This window comes from Onychostoma macrolepis, chromosome 22 (genome assembly GCF_012432095.1).
Source record: "Onychostoma macrolepis isolate SWU-2019 chromosome 22, ASM1243209v1, whole genome shotgun sequence".
In the NCBI taxonomy this organism is placed as follows: domain Eukaryota; kingdom Metazoa; phylum Chordata; class Actinopteri; order Cypriniformes; family Cyprinidae; genus Onychostoma; species Onychostoma macrolepis.
The window spans coordinates 33,447,031-33,465,318 of record NC_081176.1 but is presented as its reverse complement, the minus strand read 5'-3'; the positions used below and the strand labels follow the sequence as shown (position 1 = coordinate 33,465,318).

General features: G+C 35.8%; 1 protein-coding gene across 1 annotated transcript in view; it reads left to right on the top strand.

The window, feature by feature from the left end:
- The window catches only part of LOC131530554 (NACHT, LRR and PYD domains-containing protein 3-like), a 71,375-nt gene that overhangs the window by 20,312 nt on the left and 32,775 nt on the right, over window positions 1-18,288 (top strand). Inside the window, 2 exon segments of the mRNA XM_058760889.1 lie at window positions 2,656-2,829; window positions 6,096-6,269. Of these exon segments, the coding sequence (XP_058616872.1) occupies window positions 2,656-2,829; window positions 6,096-6,269 (348 nt within the window).

Here is an 18,288-nt window from a genome sequence, read left to right as displayed (position 1 = left end):
ATAAGATTGATGGTACTTTCCCCACCTTCCCAAACTCTGGTAGATTTGTTTATTATTTGGGTTAAATGGAATAATTGGCATAATGGCAGCAAAACTTTAAAATGACCCCCTTTTCTATTAGATATGTTTGTATTAAAATCCTCCATAATAATACATCATTTTGCCAAATCGTCATTACTGTTGTTCAGAAAAAATAGTCCCTCATAAAAATTATTTTGACTCAGTGGATGATAACAAACTCCAAAAAGTATAGGCTTTGTCGCAGGCAACAATAAATCCAAGAACAATAACTCCTGCTCAACATTAATGTCTAATACATTAATATTAATATCCAATCTAATTAAAATACAAACACCTCCTCCTTGTCTATTTCAATCCTTCCTAATAACATTATAAGAGTCTCTGCATCAACTAAGCTCTCAGTGCGTTCGGCGCCCTTCTGGTCCACGACACGTTCTCCCTGGCAAAATGTCCTCTTCAAACTAGACCTCGCAGCCCCCTCATCGCCCATCACAATCACTCCACCACCCATGAAAAGGTGGGATATATTATTAGCCATGCTGTTAATATTTGGAGCCCTGTCACTGCATGACACTTGTACCTGTACAACAGCGGAGTTCCATTTAGCCAAGTACGATCCGGAATACAAAACTCGACCTTTGTTAAAACCAGGACAAACTTCTCCATTAGGACCTGGACAAGGGTGAATGTCTCCTGACAATAACAGGCAAAGTATGACAATGAATTTTCCAGCGTTGGAGTGCTGTTTTGAGATCGAGGGCCAGGACGAGTGTAAAAGTAATAGGGAAAAGATAATATTCCGCCCGTAGCCAATAGATATCATGTCGCATCTTTCTTCAGATAAAACATTAAAGCATTGCTTATTATCAGAGAAGGTTTCGCTTGGTGGTCACAAATTACAAACTATAACAAACTGCCGCCATGTTACCGGAAACGAGAAATTTGGATTGGACACGATGTTTTAAGAATAGTTTTTACATGTAATGAGAAATATTGATTTGAAACATTTAACTCCTTAATGTTTGTGGTCAATGTTTACTTTATTTGGGCTCTTGACCCTTGACTTTTAAAAAAATATATATATTTTTTATTTTATTTCACTTTTTATTATTATTATTTTTTTTAAAGGTCACATATTGTACACCTTTGTGGAGTTTTATTTTAGGTTTCAGAATCAACGTGATACGGCCTCAAATTAGAAATTTGTTCGCAGACCTGCTGCCACTCCCAGACAAAAAACCGATGACAGCTGTGGTTAAACACGATAAAACGAGCGGACTGGACAGAAACGATCGTCAAAAATGCTCGCATTTGAAGCACACACTTCTTATCAGAAAAGTTCAATAAAGTATTGTCTTTTGTTGTTATAGGCGCGTCTAAAGATTTCTTGCATCTCACGACTATGTCGTGTATGAAATAAAGTCTGTGTGCATGTGTGTAAAATAACAAACTGATGATTTATATATAATAATTTGTAATTGTATATACATTATTGTGATTAATTTTGGCTGGAATAATAATGTAGCTGTAAAAATAGTTGCCTGCTGAAATTGAAATGTATATACATCTTCATCATGACTAGATAGACACGGTGAGTTTGTCTTTAGTATACACGTTAGATGTGATCCACCTCATAGTAACAATCCTGTCAGATCGTCCATCCATTGAGTGAGAGTGTAACGTTACTGGTCGGCCGATCTGGTTTCGTCCGTTAAAGTTAACCTTTTTGGCATGTTTCCGTGTTGTTGTTGCTCAGCAATGGCATGGACGCGATGTTGTCTGGGGGTTGGACAAAAGGAGGGTGGGACGGTGGGTGGTGCTCAGGGTGGGGACTGAAGGCGGTGACTGAGTATATTCGGACGTCACATTTTTACGGAAGTCACAATGGCTAGTGAAAAGGCACAGCTACTTTATGCAGGCTGTGTGCATTTTACTGTGGATTGACTGTTTTGAAACTTATATGGTAGTTACATAGCCCCTAGACCTCAGTTATCATGAAAAAAAGCCAGGAAATTTCAGTTTTGACAAAATGGGACCTTGAAAGTTTTTGGATTGCTTTAACTGTGTGTTTATAAGACACATTTGTTATGGCAAAGAAAACACAGAGAAAATGTCTGCAGATGCTGGTTATGTTTTGTCAACATAATCACCGTGTGCTTATTAAAATATCTGTTAGAAATGCCTCTGATTATATTGATCCTGTCCTGTAGAATCACAGGGCTGCTGTAATCAGTAAGGTTAATACAGATATTAGGTTCTTAACAGGATCAGTAATTCAGTTCACAACATTCAGTGATTATGTTTGTTAACATCAGGTGTCTTCACTAGTGATCAATCATCATTCAATTAATCACTTAATTACCTCATTAACTTTACTCTACTTCAGTGTTCATTTTAACAATTTTGAGCGTGGACTCAAATAAATGCCCCACTTTCAAACTGCAAAGAGTCCTATAAATTAATTACTTAGCTTGTGCTTGGGTGGCAAATTACAATTTCTAAATCACTCTCTGAAAGAGAAAAGTAGAGGTCATTCAAACACACATGGAGAGTTTTTTTTCTTCCTTTCATGTCACGGAAATAAACTCTCACCCCAAAATCTCATAGACCATTCATTTTCTTCACTCTCTGCAGGCTATGGGGCTGCAGTATTGGAGAGGAAGGCTGTGCAGCTCTGATTTCAGCTCTGAGATCAAACCCCTCACACCTGACAGAACTGAATCTGAACTATAATAAACCAGGAGACTCAGGAGTAAAGCTGCTCTCTGCTCTACTGGAGGATCCACACTGTAAACTGAAGAAACTACAGTGAGTGTCAGCACATCTCAGTAACTATGAGGTTTCAAATAAAAGTAAAATTACACAGATGTGTTTTCATAATATATGAGGGGATGAAAAGCAACAGGAAGAAGACTGAATGAAAGAAACAGCATATATAGCAGGTGAAAATTAGGCAACCACGATGAGTAACCAAGGAAGCTGAAATAAACACAGGAAATGGAAACTTAAACTACGAGTCCATAATAATATGAAAATAATAATAAAAATCAAAAAGAGTCCTGGGACACAAAAGAACAGAATCAAGTGACATAACTGCAATTGTAAATGTCAGGATGAATACAATGTCACTGAGGTATGTGAGTATTAGAGATGCACACAGTATTTGACTGATAAATCATTAAAGAGAATAGCCATCACTTTATAAAAAGAAACACACTTTTTAAATCTGACATTTTTATTGAAGAGATGGAGATGAGTAGTGTTACATTGTTCCTGTAAAAACCACCCAATTGCCCCAACGAAGGAATCCAATGGTGTGGGTGAAGGTATAATGCATGTAGGTCTTTTACTACCACTTCTGCAAAGTTCACTTAATTTATCAAGATTCAGTTTCAATTTTAGTCTAGTTCTGTGTTTAATCTGACTCCAATTAAAAAAAAAAAAAAAAAATCATTAAATTTAGGCTGTATTTCTAATTAAAAACTGATCACAAATATCAATTATGTATTAATTTAGATATTTCATTTAGAAATCCCATACTTTCAATTATTTGTTCATCAGTGATCCGATGCTGCATCTGATGGTATTTTCACATATAGTTCATTTTAAATTAACTAAACCCAGTTCACTTCAAGTAAACCAGAAAGGGAACCAGACAAAAGTGACCTCAGTCCTTTCGGTGTTCACGATCAGAGGTGGGTAGTAACGGGTTACATTTACTTGAGTAAATTTTTTGGGTAACTAATACTTTTAGAGTATATTTAAAGATGGGTAGTTTTACTCTTACTCAAGTACATTTTTAGAGAAAAAATGGTACTTTTACTTCGTTACTGTGGGCGACACAGCTCTCGTTACTTTATCTTAATGCAATACAAGTTAAATGCTTCAATTTATTCCAAACGCTTCGTCTACTTTTCTCTGGGCTCTGAGTGATGAATGATTCATTCTTTTGAGTCAATTCTGTTCAAAGGCTTGATCAAACCAGTTGCCAAACCAGTGAATTAGTTCGCGAATCAGTTTGAATGATTTCGTTCAGTTCCCTGCCGCATGCGCTGAGTCGTCTGAAGCAGTTCTCATTCAGAGTTGTAACAGAAAGTTTAAGAACATCAAGAGCATTGAAGACATGGCTTTGGATCTACAATTGAAAGTAAATCTGAAAAGGCTATTGTTTGCTAGCTATGAAGATCTTTATTAGATGAACACCGCATGTGCTGTCTACAGTTCCACAAGTATAGATAGGCTACATTCGATTACTGTACACGATACAACTATGACATTACCAGCTTGTTGTACATGTACCTTATACATTAAATACAATGTATAATTTATACATTAAATGAGCTGTCACAGAGTATGAAATGAACACCCACCAAACCTGTGTTAGCTCCGCGCAGCGGAGCGCGACCTGTTCTAGGAGGAATGCCTTTGCCTAGACACAATTAATATTGATATTGTCACAATATTTACGCTTGCAGAAATATACATTTGTTTACATTTTGCAGAACAGACGGAATAAGATCTGTCAATGTGCATTTGTTTCGTTATGTTCAGATGTTTGGTAGCGATCATGTGAGGAGTTTTCACTCTTCTCTGTGTCAGAGGTTTTATATATACAGTATATATATATATATATATATATATATATATAATACATAATTAATATACTTTAAAATATAATTTAATTCAGTGATGCAAATCAGAATTTTCATCAGCTGTTACTCCAGTTTTCAGTCATGTGATCCTTCAGAAATCATCGTAATAGGCTATATTGATTTATTACCAGTGTTGGAAACAGTTTTGCTGCTTGCATCACTGAAATAAATTACATTAAAAAAAAACATTAAAAATCTTTTGAACAGCTGTGTGTGTGTGTGTGTGTGTGTGTGTGTGTGTGTGTGTGTGTGTGTGTGTGTATATATATATATATATACATACATACACACACACACACACACACACACACACACACACACACACACACACACACAATACATACATTTTATCTATATAGCTAAATAAAAATAGACTATAGAAATACAGTATATGATCCAAAGTAACTGGATCAGCTTACTTGACTAACTACTTGAGTAGTTTTTTTTTTTTTTATCCAATACTTTTTTACTCTTACTCAAGTAACTATTCAGACTATTACTTTTACTTGAGTAAATATTTCAATAACTACTTTTACTTTTACTTGAGTACAATTTTTGGGCACTCTACCCACCTCTGTTCACGATATAGTGGACTCAAAAGAGAACCTGGTTCTATTCTTGGTCCTCTTCAGCACTGAAGTGATCTCAGACCCTTTCTTGTTGATACCACAATTTCACAAGATCTTAGAGCCCATCTTTCTGAGCAGCAGTGGAATGCTGGGATCTGACCTACTGGAAAATTTGGAAGATGAAGTGGACAGGGAAGGGGGTCAGGAAGAGCTGGCAATCCCTGATCATGTCACCGGTCAAGACATTTGCAGAGCTTTAACAACGCATTTCAGTCAATTTTAAAATTAAAAGGGAATATTACACAGTAAAACCCCCAGTGTTAAATTAACACTCCCAGGGTTTATATAATCCACACTCAAGAGTGTTAAAAATGTAACACTGAAGCAGTGTTAAAGTTAATGAGATTTTTTGTTTAGTAATTGAGTGATGATTGAGCATTAGTGATGAACACCTGCTGTTAACAAGCAGAACCACTGAAACAAAGAAAAACAAGAACAGAAAAAAATAGACAAGCAGAAATACAAGAACTACAGCTTCACTAGCTTCACTCGTTACTGACCAGATTAACCTGATTTTTTCATACAAAAGTTATTATTGAGAATTAACAGGTTTATATATTACATTTTATTGAAAATGATAAAGTTTATGTTAAAGTGGTAAAGTTTTTCTGAAGCACATTTGTTATGACAATAAAGCAGAAGAAACTTTGATTGAGGGAAGTTATTGTTTTGTTGCATGGCATCTGTTTTGTGAGAGTTATCATTTCGGGTCTTACATTTGAATATCAAACCTTTATAACACATGACTATTAATTATTGATTTTACCTGTTCTTTCTTGCTTTTTTTTCTGAGGCTGAGTTCCTGCAGTTTTAGAGAGGAAGCATGTGCTGCTCTGATTTCAGCTCTAAGATCAAATCCCTCACACCTGAGAGAACTGGATCTGAACTGTAATAAACCAGGAGACTCAGGAGTTAAGCTGCTCTCTGCTCTACTGGAGGATCCACACTGTAGACTGGAGAAACTACAGTGAGTGTTATTATATTATTGAACACAAAAAAACTGACTGAAAATGCTGCCAAACAAAAACATTTCACGTTAAAGGGATAGTTCACCCAAAAGAAAAATTCTGTCGTTACTTTAATTATCTTCAAGTAATTAAAAAAATTAGAAGATATTTTGAGAAATGTTTTTTTTGTCCACACAGTAAAATGCAATGCAATCCAAACTTATTAAAAATATCTTATATTGAGTTTCACAGAAGAAAGAAGGTCATACAGGTTAACCCTTTAAAACCTAAGGGTAAAATAGGTCATTTTCACACATTTTGTTTATTTGACAGTCAAATTCTAACAGAATGTGCTATTTTCAAGTGCAAGGTGTCTTTTTTTTCAGAAAACAAATGGCTTTCCAAAAAGTACAGTTTTTGACCATTAATCTTGTGTTTTGAGTTTGTGAACAGAATTTAAATAGACAAAAATAAAAACACCGGAATATTTTTTTTTATTATTATTTAGAAAAAAAAGAAAAAAATCATGATCGAAATAATCCAACACTTCTTACTTCAAAATTCAACTATAATACATATATACAAGTATTTTTGGGACACTGGGTTGCACAGTTTTCATTCAGGAGGCTTTTTTGTTCATACACACAGACATGTACACATGCATGTACATGCGTGCACCCATTCATTTACATGCGCGGACTCATTATAGCGACGCACACACCACATGTGAAAAAGTCTCACTCAGCCTGCTCCCAAAGTCTCATCAAAAATCATCCTAATCGACTCTTATGCTGTTTACTCCTCCTTGACCATGTTTTTGTTCATTTTGTTTATTATTTTATGCAATAACAAACTCCGCGCTCCCTATCTCTCCATTCAAATTCTCCCTTCCCGCTCTCCCGGAAATCTGCCGTCATTTGTTGACGGAGCGCAAGAAATTACCGTAATAAGCCATATATTGCCGAAAAGCGCATGTTGTCTGCTATCAGGAGCAATTTGAATTATTTTGATAGTGCAAACGGTAGAAGAGTTATGGTAACATGAATACAGCTTGGTCTGATGTGTCGGCGCCGACACAGCCGGTTTTAAAGGGTTAAGAACGGCAAGCAGGAAAGTGAATTATGACCATTTGTGGCCCATGCTGGCAAAATGAGTCAGAATGTGCACATGCTAATTTTGAGCTACAGACACAAAAAAAAAAAAATTTTTTTAAAAAGTCAATTTTGGTTGAATTTCAGGTTTTCACAAAAATAAGTTTATTAAGCCCTTGTCTAGCAACCCCAATGATCCAAATAGTAATTAAACATCTAAAATTATCTTTATTTGTACATTTTCTGAGAGGAGTAGGGTAAACGTACCTATTAAGCTCACATACCAATTAAGCACAGTTCCATTTTTGAGATCAGATTATAAAAAGAAAAAATTATTTATTATCCTACTTCATTTCTTAACCAATTGATATGTTTGTTACTATATACCTCCTGTAATTTCAAGTCAATCAGATCATTGCACACTGAGATATGGGCATCCATATGTTCACACTGTGAATGGCCATTTTGAAAGCTATCTAAAAACTTTTACCAAAAGAGGAGCCCCTTAAATGTGCATTTTTTAGATGTCTAAGCCTTTATTTTGGGTAAGTTTCACTACTTATTGTAAAATTAAGAGATTAATGTTCAGACTTTTGCATATTATAACCTGGAGCTTGGATGTGGGAAATAATTACATTAGATCCAAAAGATAGTTTTAGCAACATAGCACAGATGCTACAGAACACAGTTAGCTGACTAGCTGTATAAGATCGTGTGCTACGCTAACATATTACTTCACAGGCATTACTGGCTTGTACTTTTACATCCATAATATTATAAATTGTCCGTTTATTGCTGGTCTGTGGTTTTACGGTGCTGTAATTTTTAAATATTTCACATTATTGTAAGGTGAGCTTAAAGGGTGCACTACTATGAAAATTACACAGCTTCAGTGTGACATCAATAAGAAAAAGTATAATTTCATAGATATTTTTAATAATAGTTGTTCATATTAAAATATGTATGATCTTAATGACCTAGACTATTTATTTAACAAAATCATGTCATTTTAATAAATATTACATGAAATTTATTAAAAAATTGTTGCTGCTCCAATTAACCCTCGGGGGTCGACAAACGCGTATACGCGTTTTGAGGCAGATTTTCCTGATAAGGCCAAAATGAGCTTGAATTACTCTGCCATTTTTGATCGTACAGATAAGAGAAATACACCATTCAAATCTGTAAGGGGTCTACTTTTATTTGTATACACTCATAATAACAACTAAACTTTGTGCTTTTGAAGAATAAAGAAAACAAACAGGGTGCGTTCTCAGTCTTCACTCTCTCCGCGAACTGCTTTTTGAAACACGTCACTAAAATGAACTGTAACTCAGCAAATACTTAACACAGAGACATGAGAAATATATCTATAGAAAGTGTGACATGTCTACTGTTAAATGAAGTAAGTCTTACCAGAAACAAATATTCTGTGATAAAGTAATCCGTATGAAACCAACGGCAGGTCCAGTTTTTCTGTCTGGTCTCATTATCTCTAATTAGGTCACGTCCACGTGCTGCTCTCGCTATTATTATTACAAATCTCTACGTGAGCCACGCGGCATGTAAACCAATGTAAACAAAGCAGCAACGTGTTCATCTCAGATACTTTTCAGTTTTGGAAGAACACGCTGTGAGGAATAAGCCTTGTATTTACCCCCAGAAGACGCGCTGAGAGGAAAAAGCCTTGTATTTACCCCCAGAAGACGTGCTGAGAGGAAAAAGCTTTGTTTACCTCACAAACAGAACGCGAGCGCAGCTGGAGCCGGCGGAGGAGGAGATATTTTATACCGAGTAAGTAATGTTTCTTATTGGCATTCGATAATGTGTTGTGGTGACAAAGTTGAACGCATTTACTAGTTGAACTTTTCCCAAACTATAACTCCAGAATAAAATGTGTGAAATCGAGTGCAACATTTTGAAATATGATATCCTTTCATTGCATTTAAATGTTGCACGACGTGAGAATAGTTATATGTTCTTTAAACAATGATATAAAAGTAATGTCTAAGAAAGTTTAGACCAATCTTTACTGTAGCCTACTCTGTTTGCAAATGCCTGCTCAAACATGTTTATAATAAGCTTAACAATAATAATTTAGTTTCTCAGTTATAAAATGTTGTTTTTGTATTGTATGATAATACATGCAAAGCATGTGTGCATCTATGTTATAAAATCACGTGGGCAATATTGGTGATTGCTAATGTAATAATATAGTTGCTCCTGACAAGTCTATCAACATGCTCACTAATTTATTTATTAATTTTTGTGTGTGTGTGGGGGGGGGGGTTCTTTATTTATTTTGAATAGTAACAATATGTAGGCCTATATATTATAATAAATATAATATACTGTTTTTGCTGTACTTTGGATCAAATAAATGCAGGCTTGGTGAGCTGAAGACACTTCTTATAAAAAAAAAAACATTACAAATCTTACTGTTTAAATAATTTGACTGGTAGTGTATGTCTTGTCACCATGTTTGCTTTGTCTTTGCCCATTCATTGTGTTGCTCACGTCTGTTTTGTGTTTTCTCATGCAGTTTCTGCTGTCTCCTGTTTTCCTGGGTTCCAGTTTCCTGTCACTGTTTTGGATATTTTGCACCCACGATGTCTTGACTCTTCTGTTGTTTATTTGTTCGTTTGTTCCTAATAAACTGTTTAACTGCACTCGCAAGTGAATCTCAAGTTATTTTATGTGATAGTTATATGTATACACATTTCTTTTTTCCTCACATTCTTTCTTGTAGCAATTCCCTCTCAGTCACACACCTGACTCAATGGCTCATTATGGAGCTCATTATGCGGGCCTTTGTCTTCTCAGGTTTGAGTCACAGCATTATCCAGGATAGTTCACGCCCTCTTGCATAGACCCTTTCTACTCAAAAAGTAACATAGAAAATTTAAATCAATATATTGTTTTCTCTGAATGAGTGAGTTAGATTATTTTCAGATCATTTTGAAGCAAATATTCTAGGCTACAAGATCCAGTTCTCAAAAGTCTTGTGAACAAATGTTCTGTATGTGTTTTATGGCCTTATTTCAGTTACTTTAAAAAAAAGAATTTTTTCAACCCACACATTAACGTTGTTTTCTCAAAAACACAATCACGTACGTACAAGCTGCTCACATATGATTGTAGCCCAGTTTGTGCTGAATATAGTGTTTTTAGACTTTAGCCATTAAAATGTTTATAAGCAATTGAAAAAAGCACAAATGTCAGGGTATGTCAAAACTTCTCCGGGGCCCCGAAACACCCTCAGACCCCACAGGGTTAAGCTCAGTGTGCTCTCTTTAAGCTCTTCCACATTGAAAGTCTATGTAAATACTTCATGAACAGACTTTAAATATTAACTGATGGTTGTCCCTTTAAGTTAAGTTAATCGATTTTCTATGGATTCTGTCAACTCAAATCTGCAGACTGGCTCTGATCTTTGGTAACTAAAATCAACTTCTCCAGACTGTAAATCTGTGGAAAATCGGGGCAAAAATCGTGTAGTGTATTCCAGCCTTAAGAGACTATAGATAAGTTGACATCCATATAATAGGAGGCTTCATAATGAGGCTAGTTTCTGTGTTCATCTCCATGAATTAAACGTTTTATTGGTTTGTTTTATTTGATTTTTTAATGTGTTATGTAGCTGAATGTGGACTAATATAAGTGTTGCAATGTGCTTAGATGACACTTCATTATGAATATATAACTGATCGACTTGAATGCCTTGTTGCTTGATTTTTATGTTCTACGTGTGTTTTGTGATTATGTCAAAGCAGCTTTACAGTATTAAACGGAAATAGGGAAATAGTGTGTCAAAATAGTGTGCAGTTCTCCTCTGGCCAGAAGAAATGTAATATTTTGGCTTTCATCACTATAAATGTCTTTCTTTCTTCAGAAAAAATATTAGCAAAATCAAAAATTTGAGCCGGGGACCTCTGGTTGAGTTGACACCGAATGACCCAGCAGTCATTTGTGGTAGAAGGGATGGTTCAACCATATTTGTAACAAGGAGTTGAATTTGCAGCTTTAGCTATAAGGAGTATACACAAGACTAGATAACGATCAGAGATATGATCACTCTGCTGCAGAATTCCATCGCCATTAACATTAATTCCATGTGACAGTATTAAATCTAGAGTATGATTTCCACAATGTCCTGACATTGTCTAATCCCAATAGAGTTCAGAATGTCTATAAATGCTGATCCCAATGCATCTTTTTCATTATCAACATGGATATTAAAATCACCAACAATTAAGACTTTATCTGCAGCCAGCACTAACTCAGATAGAAATCAGCAAATTCTTTAATAAAGTCTGTATGGTGCCCTGGTGGCCTGTATACATTAGCCAGTACAAACGTTACAAGGTATTTATCATTAACACTTGTTTCTCTGGATAACATTATATAAAGCACCATTACTTCAAACGAATTATACTTAAAACCCAACCTCTGAGCAATACTGAAGATATTGCTATGAACTGTAACAACAGCTCCCCCTTTGCCTTTTAGATGCGGCTCATGTTTATAGACGGCAAACACATAAAACAAACTTTACTGCGCATGCGTGCTTTTGTGGCCCTAACTTAACTTCCAGTAGACTTCCAAACAGAATCAATAACAACAGCTAAGTCCCTCTTGAGTAGATTATTTTTTATAAGAAGCTAAATTTGCTGCGTAAATCGGACGGACTGATTTAAAATGCAAATTCATTCTCTGCCAGAAGGAGGTGCTTTAAAGCAGGAGAAATAGAGGTTTCCCCGGAAATGGCTGTACACAAAGTAGCGCTGAGCTTACAAACTCTGCTTTATCAGGCATATTGTCACGGTGCACACAGCAGGGAGGAACGAGGAACACGCAAACCAGGATAAACTTCAAAATAATAGTCTTTAATGAGGACATCAGGACAGGGCAAGACTAGGCAAGGTTGACACAGACAGGAACACCGGGGAATAACGAGTAGACCAGCCAAAAACTAACTAAACAGGCAGGAACTAAATACACATGACAATTACTGATAAATACTAAAACACGGCTGGACAAGACTTAACTAATAATCACACTTAACAAGGACAGGAACAAGACCAAATATGGACACAAGGGGCGGGAACACATGACACACACGACAGAGGACTGACACTTATAACATGCAAGATGAAATGAAAATTTCATCAAACATTTTCTAAAGACATATAGTGATATAAATACACCCGCGCCTCGTTTCAATTTTTAATCTTGCAGTACGTGCTCATGTTTATTCAATGAAGCCTTTTGGAAAATCAGTCAGTTTTGATATCGTGGCAGGTCACCACAAATAAATAAATGTATAGAAACACATCCCACAGCACAACAACCTGAGACCAACTTCATTACTTATCACTTTAACTTTAACTGTGTTTGTAGTCAGCGCCAAATCCAATAGTTTACCTTACTTAGATATAATAGGTTAACTTTACTTAGTTGTTATACTTATTAGGTTTGATTAAGTTACAGCCATTTTGTGGTGAGTAAAACAACTAATTTACTGCTATGAGTAACTGTTACTTAAAATATTCAAGTAGCCACAATGAAACCAATGACATTAATTCACCAGTGAGAGGCAGCAGTGCGCCAAGGTGTTGCTAATGTGCAACAAAACAACAGAAGAAGAAATAAGGACGGTTAGAAAGCATGCGCAACAAGCAGTGTTTTGAATATGTGCGCCGAATTTGCTGAACCTGGGAAGAAAGACAGAGACTGCTTGCATTTTTTACCACTGGATAAAGACCGATTACTTCTACACAATAATAATAAGGTAAGTTTCAAAAAATAATTTTGTATGAATGCATCTTTCTGTGTGCTGCTAATTTTTACTGACTATTTTTTACTAACTAACAGCACCGGTGTTCGCTAAGAGGCACCAAATAACTTTGCTATTCTGCTGTTAGAACTTGTGGCGTATTTTTACTTTCTCAAATTGAAAACTTTGTAGCTAGTTAAAAATTACAGTATGGAAATTCCGAGGTACAATCTTAAGAGCATTCCAAAAGTCGTACAGATGAGCTCTCAGCAGATTTTAAAGTCAATACTTAGGTGCCACTGATATAATCAATTGTTTACTGTAATCTTTTGCAGTGTTCCCTCAATAATTTTATACGACTTTGATGCTTTGGTCACTTTTTGGGTTAAAGTAATTTTTTTAATTTACAATTTTATTGTCAATATATTTTAATACGTCACAATCATAGGCATTACGTGATTGCACCTTTAAGGGTTAAACTGAATGAGCTCTTTGTCTTGCAGTAATTGTTATTTCTTTGCTGTGTTGAAACACTTACTACAGTAATACAGAGCAAATACTGCTTTTGAATTGATTTTATGATTGAAGCCTCAAATAGATATAGAAATGCGTATACTTCCTTTCTTTCTTTCTTTCTTTCTGTGATCCTTGTAAAGCATGCAAATATCAAGGAATGAATGTGTCTGTAATTTACCACAACACCACAACGCCACAATACCAGTGGAACTTTCCTTTAACTGAATAATTATTTGTCATATTTAGGAAAAGTGCTTGTTGTAACTGTTTTCTCTGAGCACCTGTCTTATCAACACCGACCTCAGTACAAAAACTTTTATACCCAGCAGTAGAGCAGTCTTTGACTCAGTCACTGTTCTACACTTTATTTACAATTTCAAATAATTTCTTGTGGATGCAGTATAACTGTAACCACTGTATTTTATTTTATTTTATTTTTTTGCAGATCTATGAGGACACTTGACACCCTACAACCCCTATAAATGTATGTTGCTACCTTAATTGGTTTCAATATTTTAAAATAAACAATGTGAATGACTTCTTTATTGACACTGACACACATATTTGTACTGTAATGTTTTAATGTCTTCAACTTTGTTTTTCTTTTTTTACTTCTAGAACCCAGATTTGACAGCACTGCACACCCATCTGAGGCCTACCTGTTTTACTTTGTGATTACCCCAGATGCTTCTACAACTAACCTGCTTTGTAAATTCTCATAGTTACACCTTAAGAAGCCTATAGCTGTATTTGCTGGTATATTACTGAGATACTTGTATAAAGATTGATGTTGATTATATACACCTTGTTCACCCAAAAAAGAAAATTATGCCATTGTCATTCCATCCCATAAAAAAAGTGTTTATCTTCATGACCAGTGTTGAGGGTAACGTGAGTTATGTAATCAGATTACTTTTTTCAAGTAACTAGTAAAGTAACGCATTACTTTCTAATTTACAAGAAAATATCTGAGTTACTTTTTCAAAAAAGTAACGCCAGTTACTTTGTTTTCCCATTTATTGACTGACAGCTCTCCTGTCCCCATGTTGGGAGAAATCGGAAGTACAGAGTCATTGTGTGCGCTGTGTCAAGTCAAGTCAAGTCACCTTTATTTATATAGCGCTTTTAACAATACAGATTGTGTCAAAGCACTTAACAGTATCAAATTGGAGTGTCAGTAATGTATAATGATAAGATTAAACACTCAATTTTCAGTTAAAGGCATTTCATTATTGAATTCAGAGATCTCATTGTCTAGCTCAGTTTAGTTTAAATAGTATCTGTGCAATCAAATCGGCAATAATCGCTAGAAATTAAGTGTCCCCAACTGAGCAAGCCAGAGGCAGCAACATGATGTGTGAACATGATGTTACTGTAGTTCTAGACTAAATGTGAATGTGCATTAATTCATCTCACTCACAAAAAAAAAAAAAACAGATTTAGTATTCATCAAAATGAATTAAAACAGTGAAATGCAAACTCAGAATATGACGCAAACCTGCAATAATTAAATGTTAAATAACACAAATGTATCCAATCCCATTTTATTAACCAATGTCTTTGCTGCTGACCTTTGATGATCCAGTTCAACCATATTAATAAGCAAAAATGACTTTAGATAAACACAATTGTGCTTCATTGTTTTGTTTTTATTTCTGAAGAGTGTTGAACCTTCTTCTACTGTACAGACGTGAATTTACCTTCAGCCTGATGTTTATTCATTACACTTTTCGATGTGAAAGGGCTTTTACATTTGCTATAAATAGAATTTCTTATATTAAAAAACAAACAATCAAGCCTTGCTCATATTTAAAAAGTAACACAAAAGTAACGTAATGCATTACTTTCCAGAAAAAGTAACTAACATAATTAGTTACTTTTTTAGGGAGTAACCCAATATTGTAATGCATTACTTTTAAAAGTAACATTCCCCAACACATTTTCAAAATGTTCCTTAAAAAAAAAACATAAAATAAATCCATATGAATGGGGCCATTTAATCTACTTTTGGGCCAAATGGTTCTATGCATGGTAAGGAGCAGCTCCAATTATATTTCTGCTTGAACTTGGTTAGGCATAGTGTGATTACAAAACTTGATCTTGATCTGGAATTCTTAGTCGAACACGCTGAACCATGCTGTAGAAAGCCTGTAGTGACGTCGCTGCTCAGGATTGACCGTTTGTCTTTTGCCTAGCCACCAGTTTCTCTAGCTGGCCAAGTGTGATATTTGAGCGAAGTAAACAAGTTAATATTAAAATTAAAAGAAATATTTCATCTTTCATAACATGGGCGCTATTTTCATCTGGTACCGTATCTTAACTCTTGCATTACCAAGGCAACAACATTTGTGTTGCATTCCAAAGAGCTCTGTTAACAAATGAAACAATATCTGTATCGGCTTGGGCCAGATCAGCACAGAATGGTTAAGCAATGACAATGGTTTGGCCTGACAGTGGAAAAGCAGCTCAAGTCTTCCGAAGAGACGTGATTGCTATGTATGAACTGTCTAAAGTTTTGGGTGAATAGACAATCAGTTGAAGGACAGAAATTTCATGGATTTCATTGAAAATGTCTTCATTTGTGTTCTGAAAATAAACAAAAGTCAAAATTTCAAGTTTGGCTGAATTAACCCAATGGCATGGCAGTGTAGGCAGGACAAATAAAGCTGAAAAATGATCATCCACATTTCCCTACTAATATTTTATTTATTTGGTTTCATACAGGTGTCTGATGTTAATGCAGTCTGGGCACTAGTATCTGTTGGGTTGCTGACTGTTAATGAAGATGAAGTATTTCTCCAAATCTTCTCTGCCTTGACCCTGTGTCTTCTGACATCATTGTTCAGGCTTGTACTGCAAAGAACAGTCTCCAGGATCTACCTCAACCATTTGCTTCCGGACTGCCATGTGCTACATTTGGATTATTGCTACATTTGGATTACTGATACATTTGTATTACCCTAATACTATGAAAAACAATTAAAGTGAGATGCTTGACTTGGGACAGAAAAAACCCCCACTGGCAACTGGTGCCAGTGTCGCTTAGCAATTCACTCTGCCAACTGTGAACGCACCGCACAAACTCGTTAGTTGATCTTACTCAGAGAATACAGGGTGATTATAATACCTTTAAATAGGCTGCACTAGAGGTCTGCATTTGACCAGACCAGATTTCTTGCAACGCTGGATTAAATTCCTGAATAAAACGCGGTTGTGGTCGGTAACTCTGGTGCAATTTGAACGGGAGCGGGCGGTCTAATAATATCCCGTTCCCGACGTCTTTTCAGAACAGCATATCTGCGCTTTATTCAAGCACCAGTACAGCCTGCATGTGACTGTTATGCACGCCCTGCATGCATGAACCAGTGCTTCGTTTTATTTGCGAGGTCTGTGCGCAGCATGTGCATAACGATGCTCAGAGCAGGCCTACCGGTGGTGAATATACGGCCCGCAGACAGAACAGGCAGATGAGATGAGTTGTCGATGAGTGACAGAGCAGAATAAAGATGGAGCAAAGTGTGGATGCGCTGTCCTTGAAGAACGCTGTCATAATTTTAAATGACAGATGTCGAATTTATTTATTTTTCTTCCGCGACACTTTTCCTAGGCTACTGTTTACAGCAAGATGTTAAACGAATTTAGTATTTTGACAAGACGAATAAAATTATAATAGGCCATTTTTGTACAACCTACTTTTTTCCCCCCTCTGCGACACTTCCTATTGTGTTGTAAAGGTTAAACGAATTTTATCCTGACAAGACGAATAAAAATAAGGAATACAATTTTTGTACATTTTTATTTTCTCTGTGACACTTTTTTTCCCTACTGTGTTGGCAGCAAAATGTTAAACGAATTTTGTGTCAATAAAAGACTCTTGACAAGACGAATAAAATAACAAATACAATTTTGTGCAGACATTTGTTAGCCTATCTGTTTTTCTTTCAGTAGAGGAAATTTAAATGTGTGATTCTGGAAACGAGATCTAAATTTAGCGGGAACGGTCGGGTCGGGAAGAAAATTATTCAAAGCGGACAGCGGGTGAACAAAGAGTAAATATATCGCGGGAGCAGGTGGGTGCGGGATATAACCTCGCGGGAGCGGGACTTAAAAAACAGTCCCTACGGGCTTATTCTAGCTACAGAATCGCAATGACTGATTTGCAACTTTCCCTTAAATATTCCCAGAACAAAAGGGCCATAAACATTTATTTTCGGCCCCCCACAGATTACCTTTGTGTATGGGGAATGAGAAGCCTCTGTAGGAGTTGCTCTCATGCTCCAAATGATAAAACCTGTAGAGCAATGTTTATCAGATTTTGAAAGGAGACCGCCCACAACAGAAGTACAGAATTTGCATAAGTTTTCAATATTTCTCATATTATAAGTGTCTACTGTGAAATTGAGACCAGTTTACCAATCACACAGAGACCTTTAAAATGATACTAAACATGAAGGGGAAAAACAACAGGTTCACAAGATACATGATATCTGTCTTTGCGAGAGTTCCTGAGTTTTGGCCTCAGAATGAATTTTATAAGGAAATAAATTCAGTCCTTGCAAATGCGTGTGATGAATAGAACATTGTTTTCATTCATTTATAATGGATGTTTGAAGCACTTAAGTTACTGGAGTAATGCTTACTTGGTTTCTTTAAGGC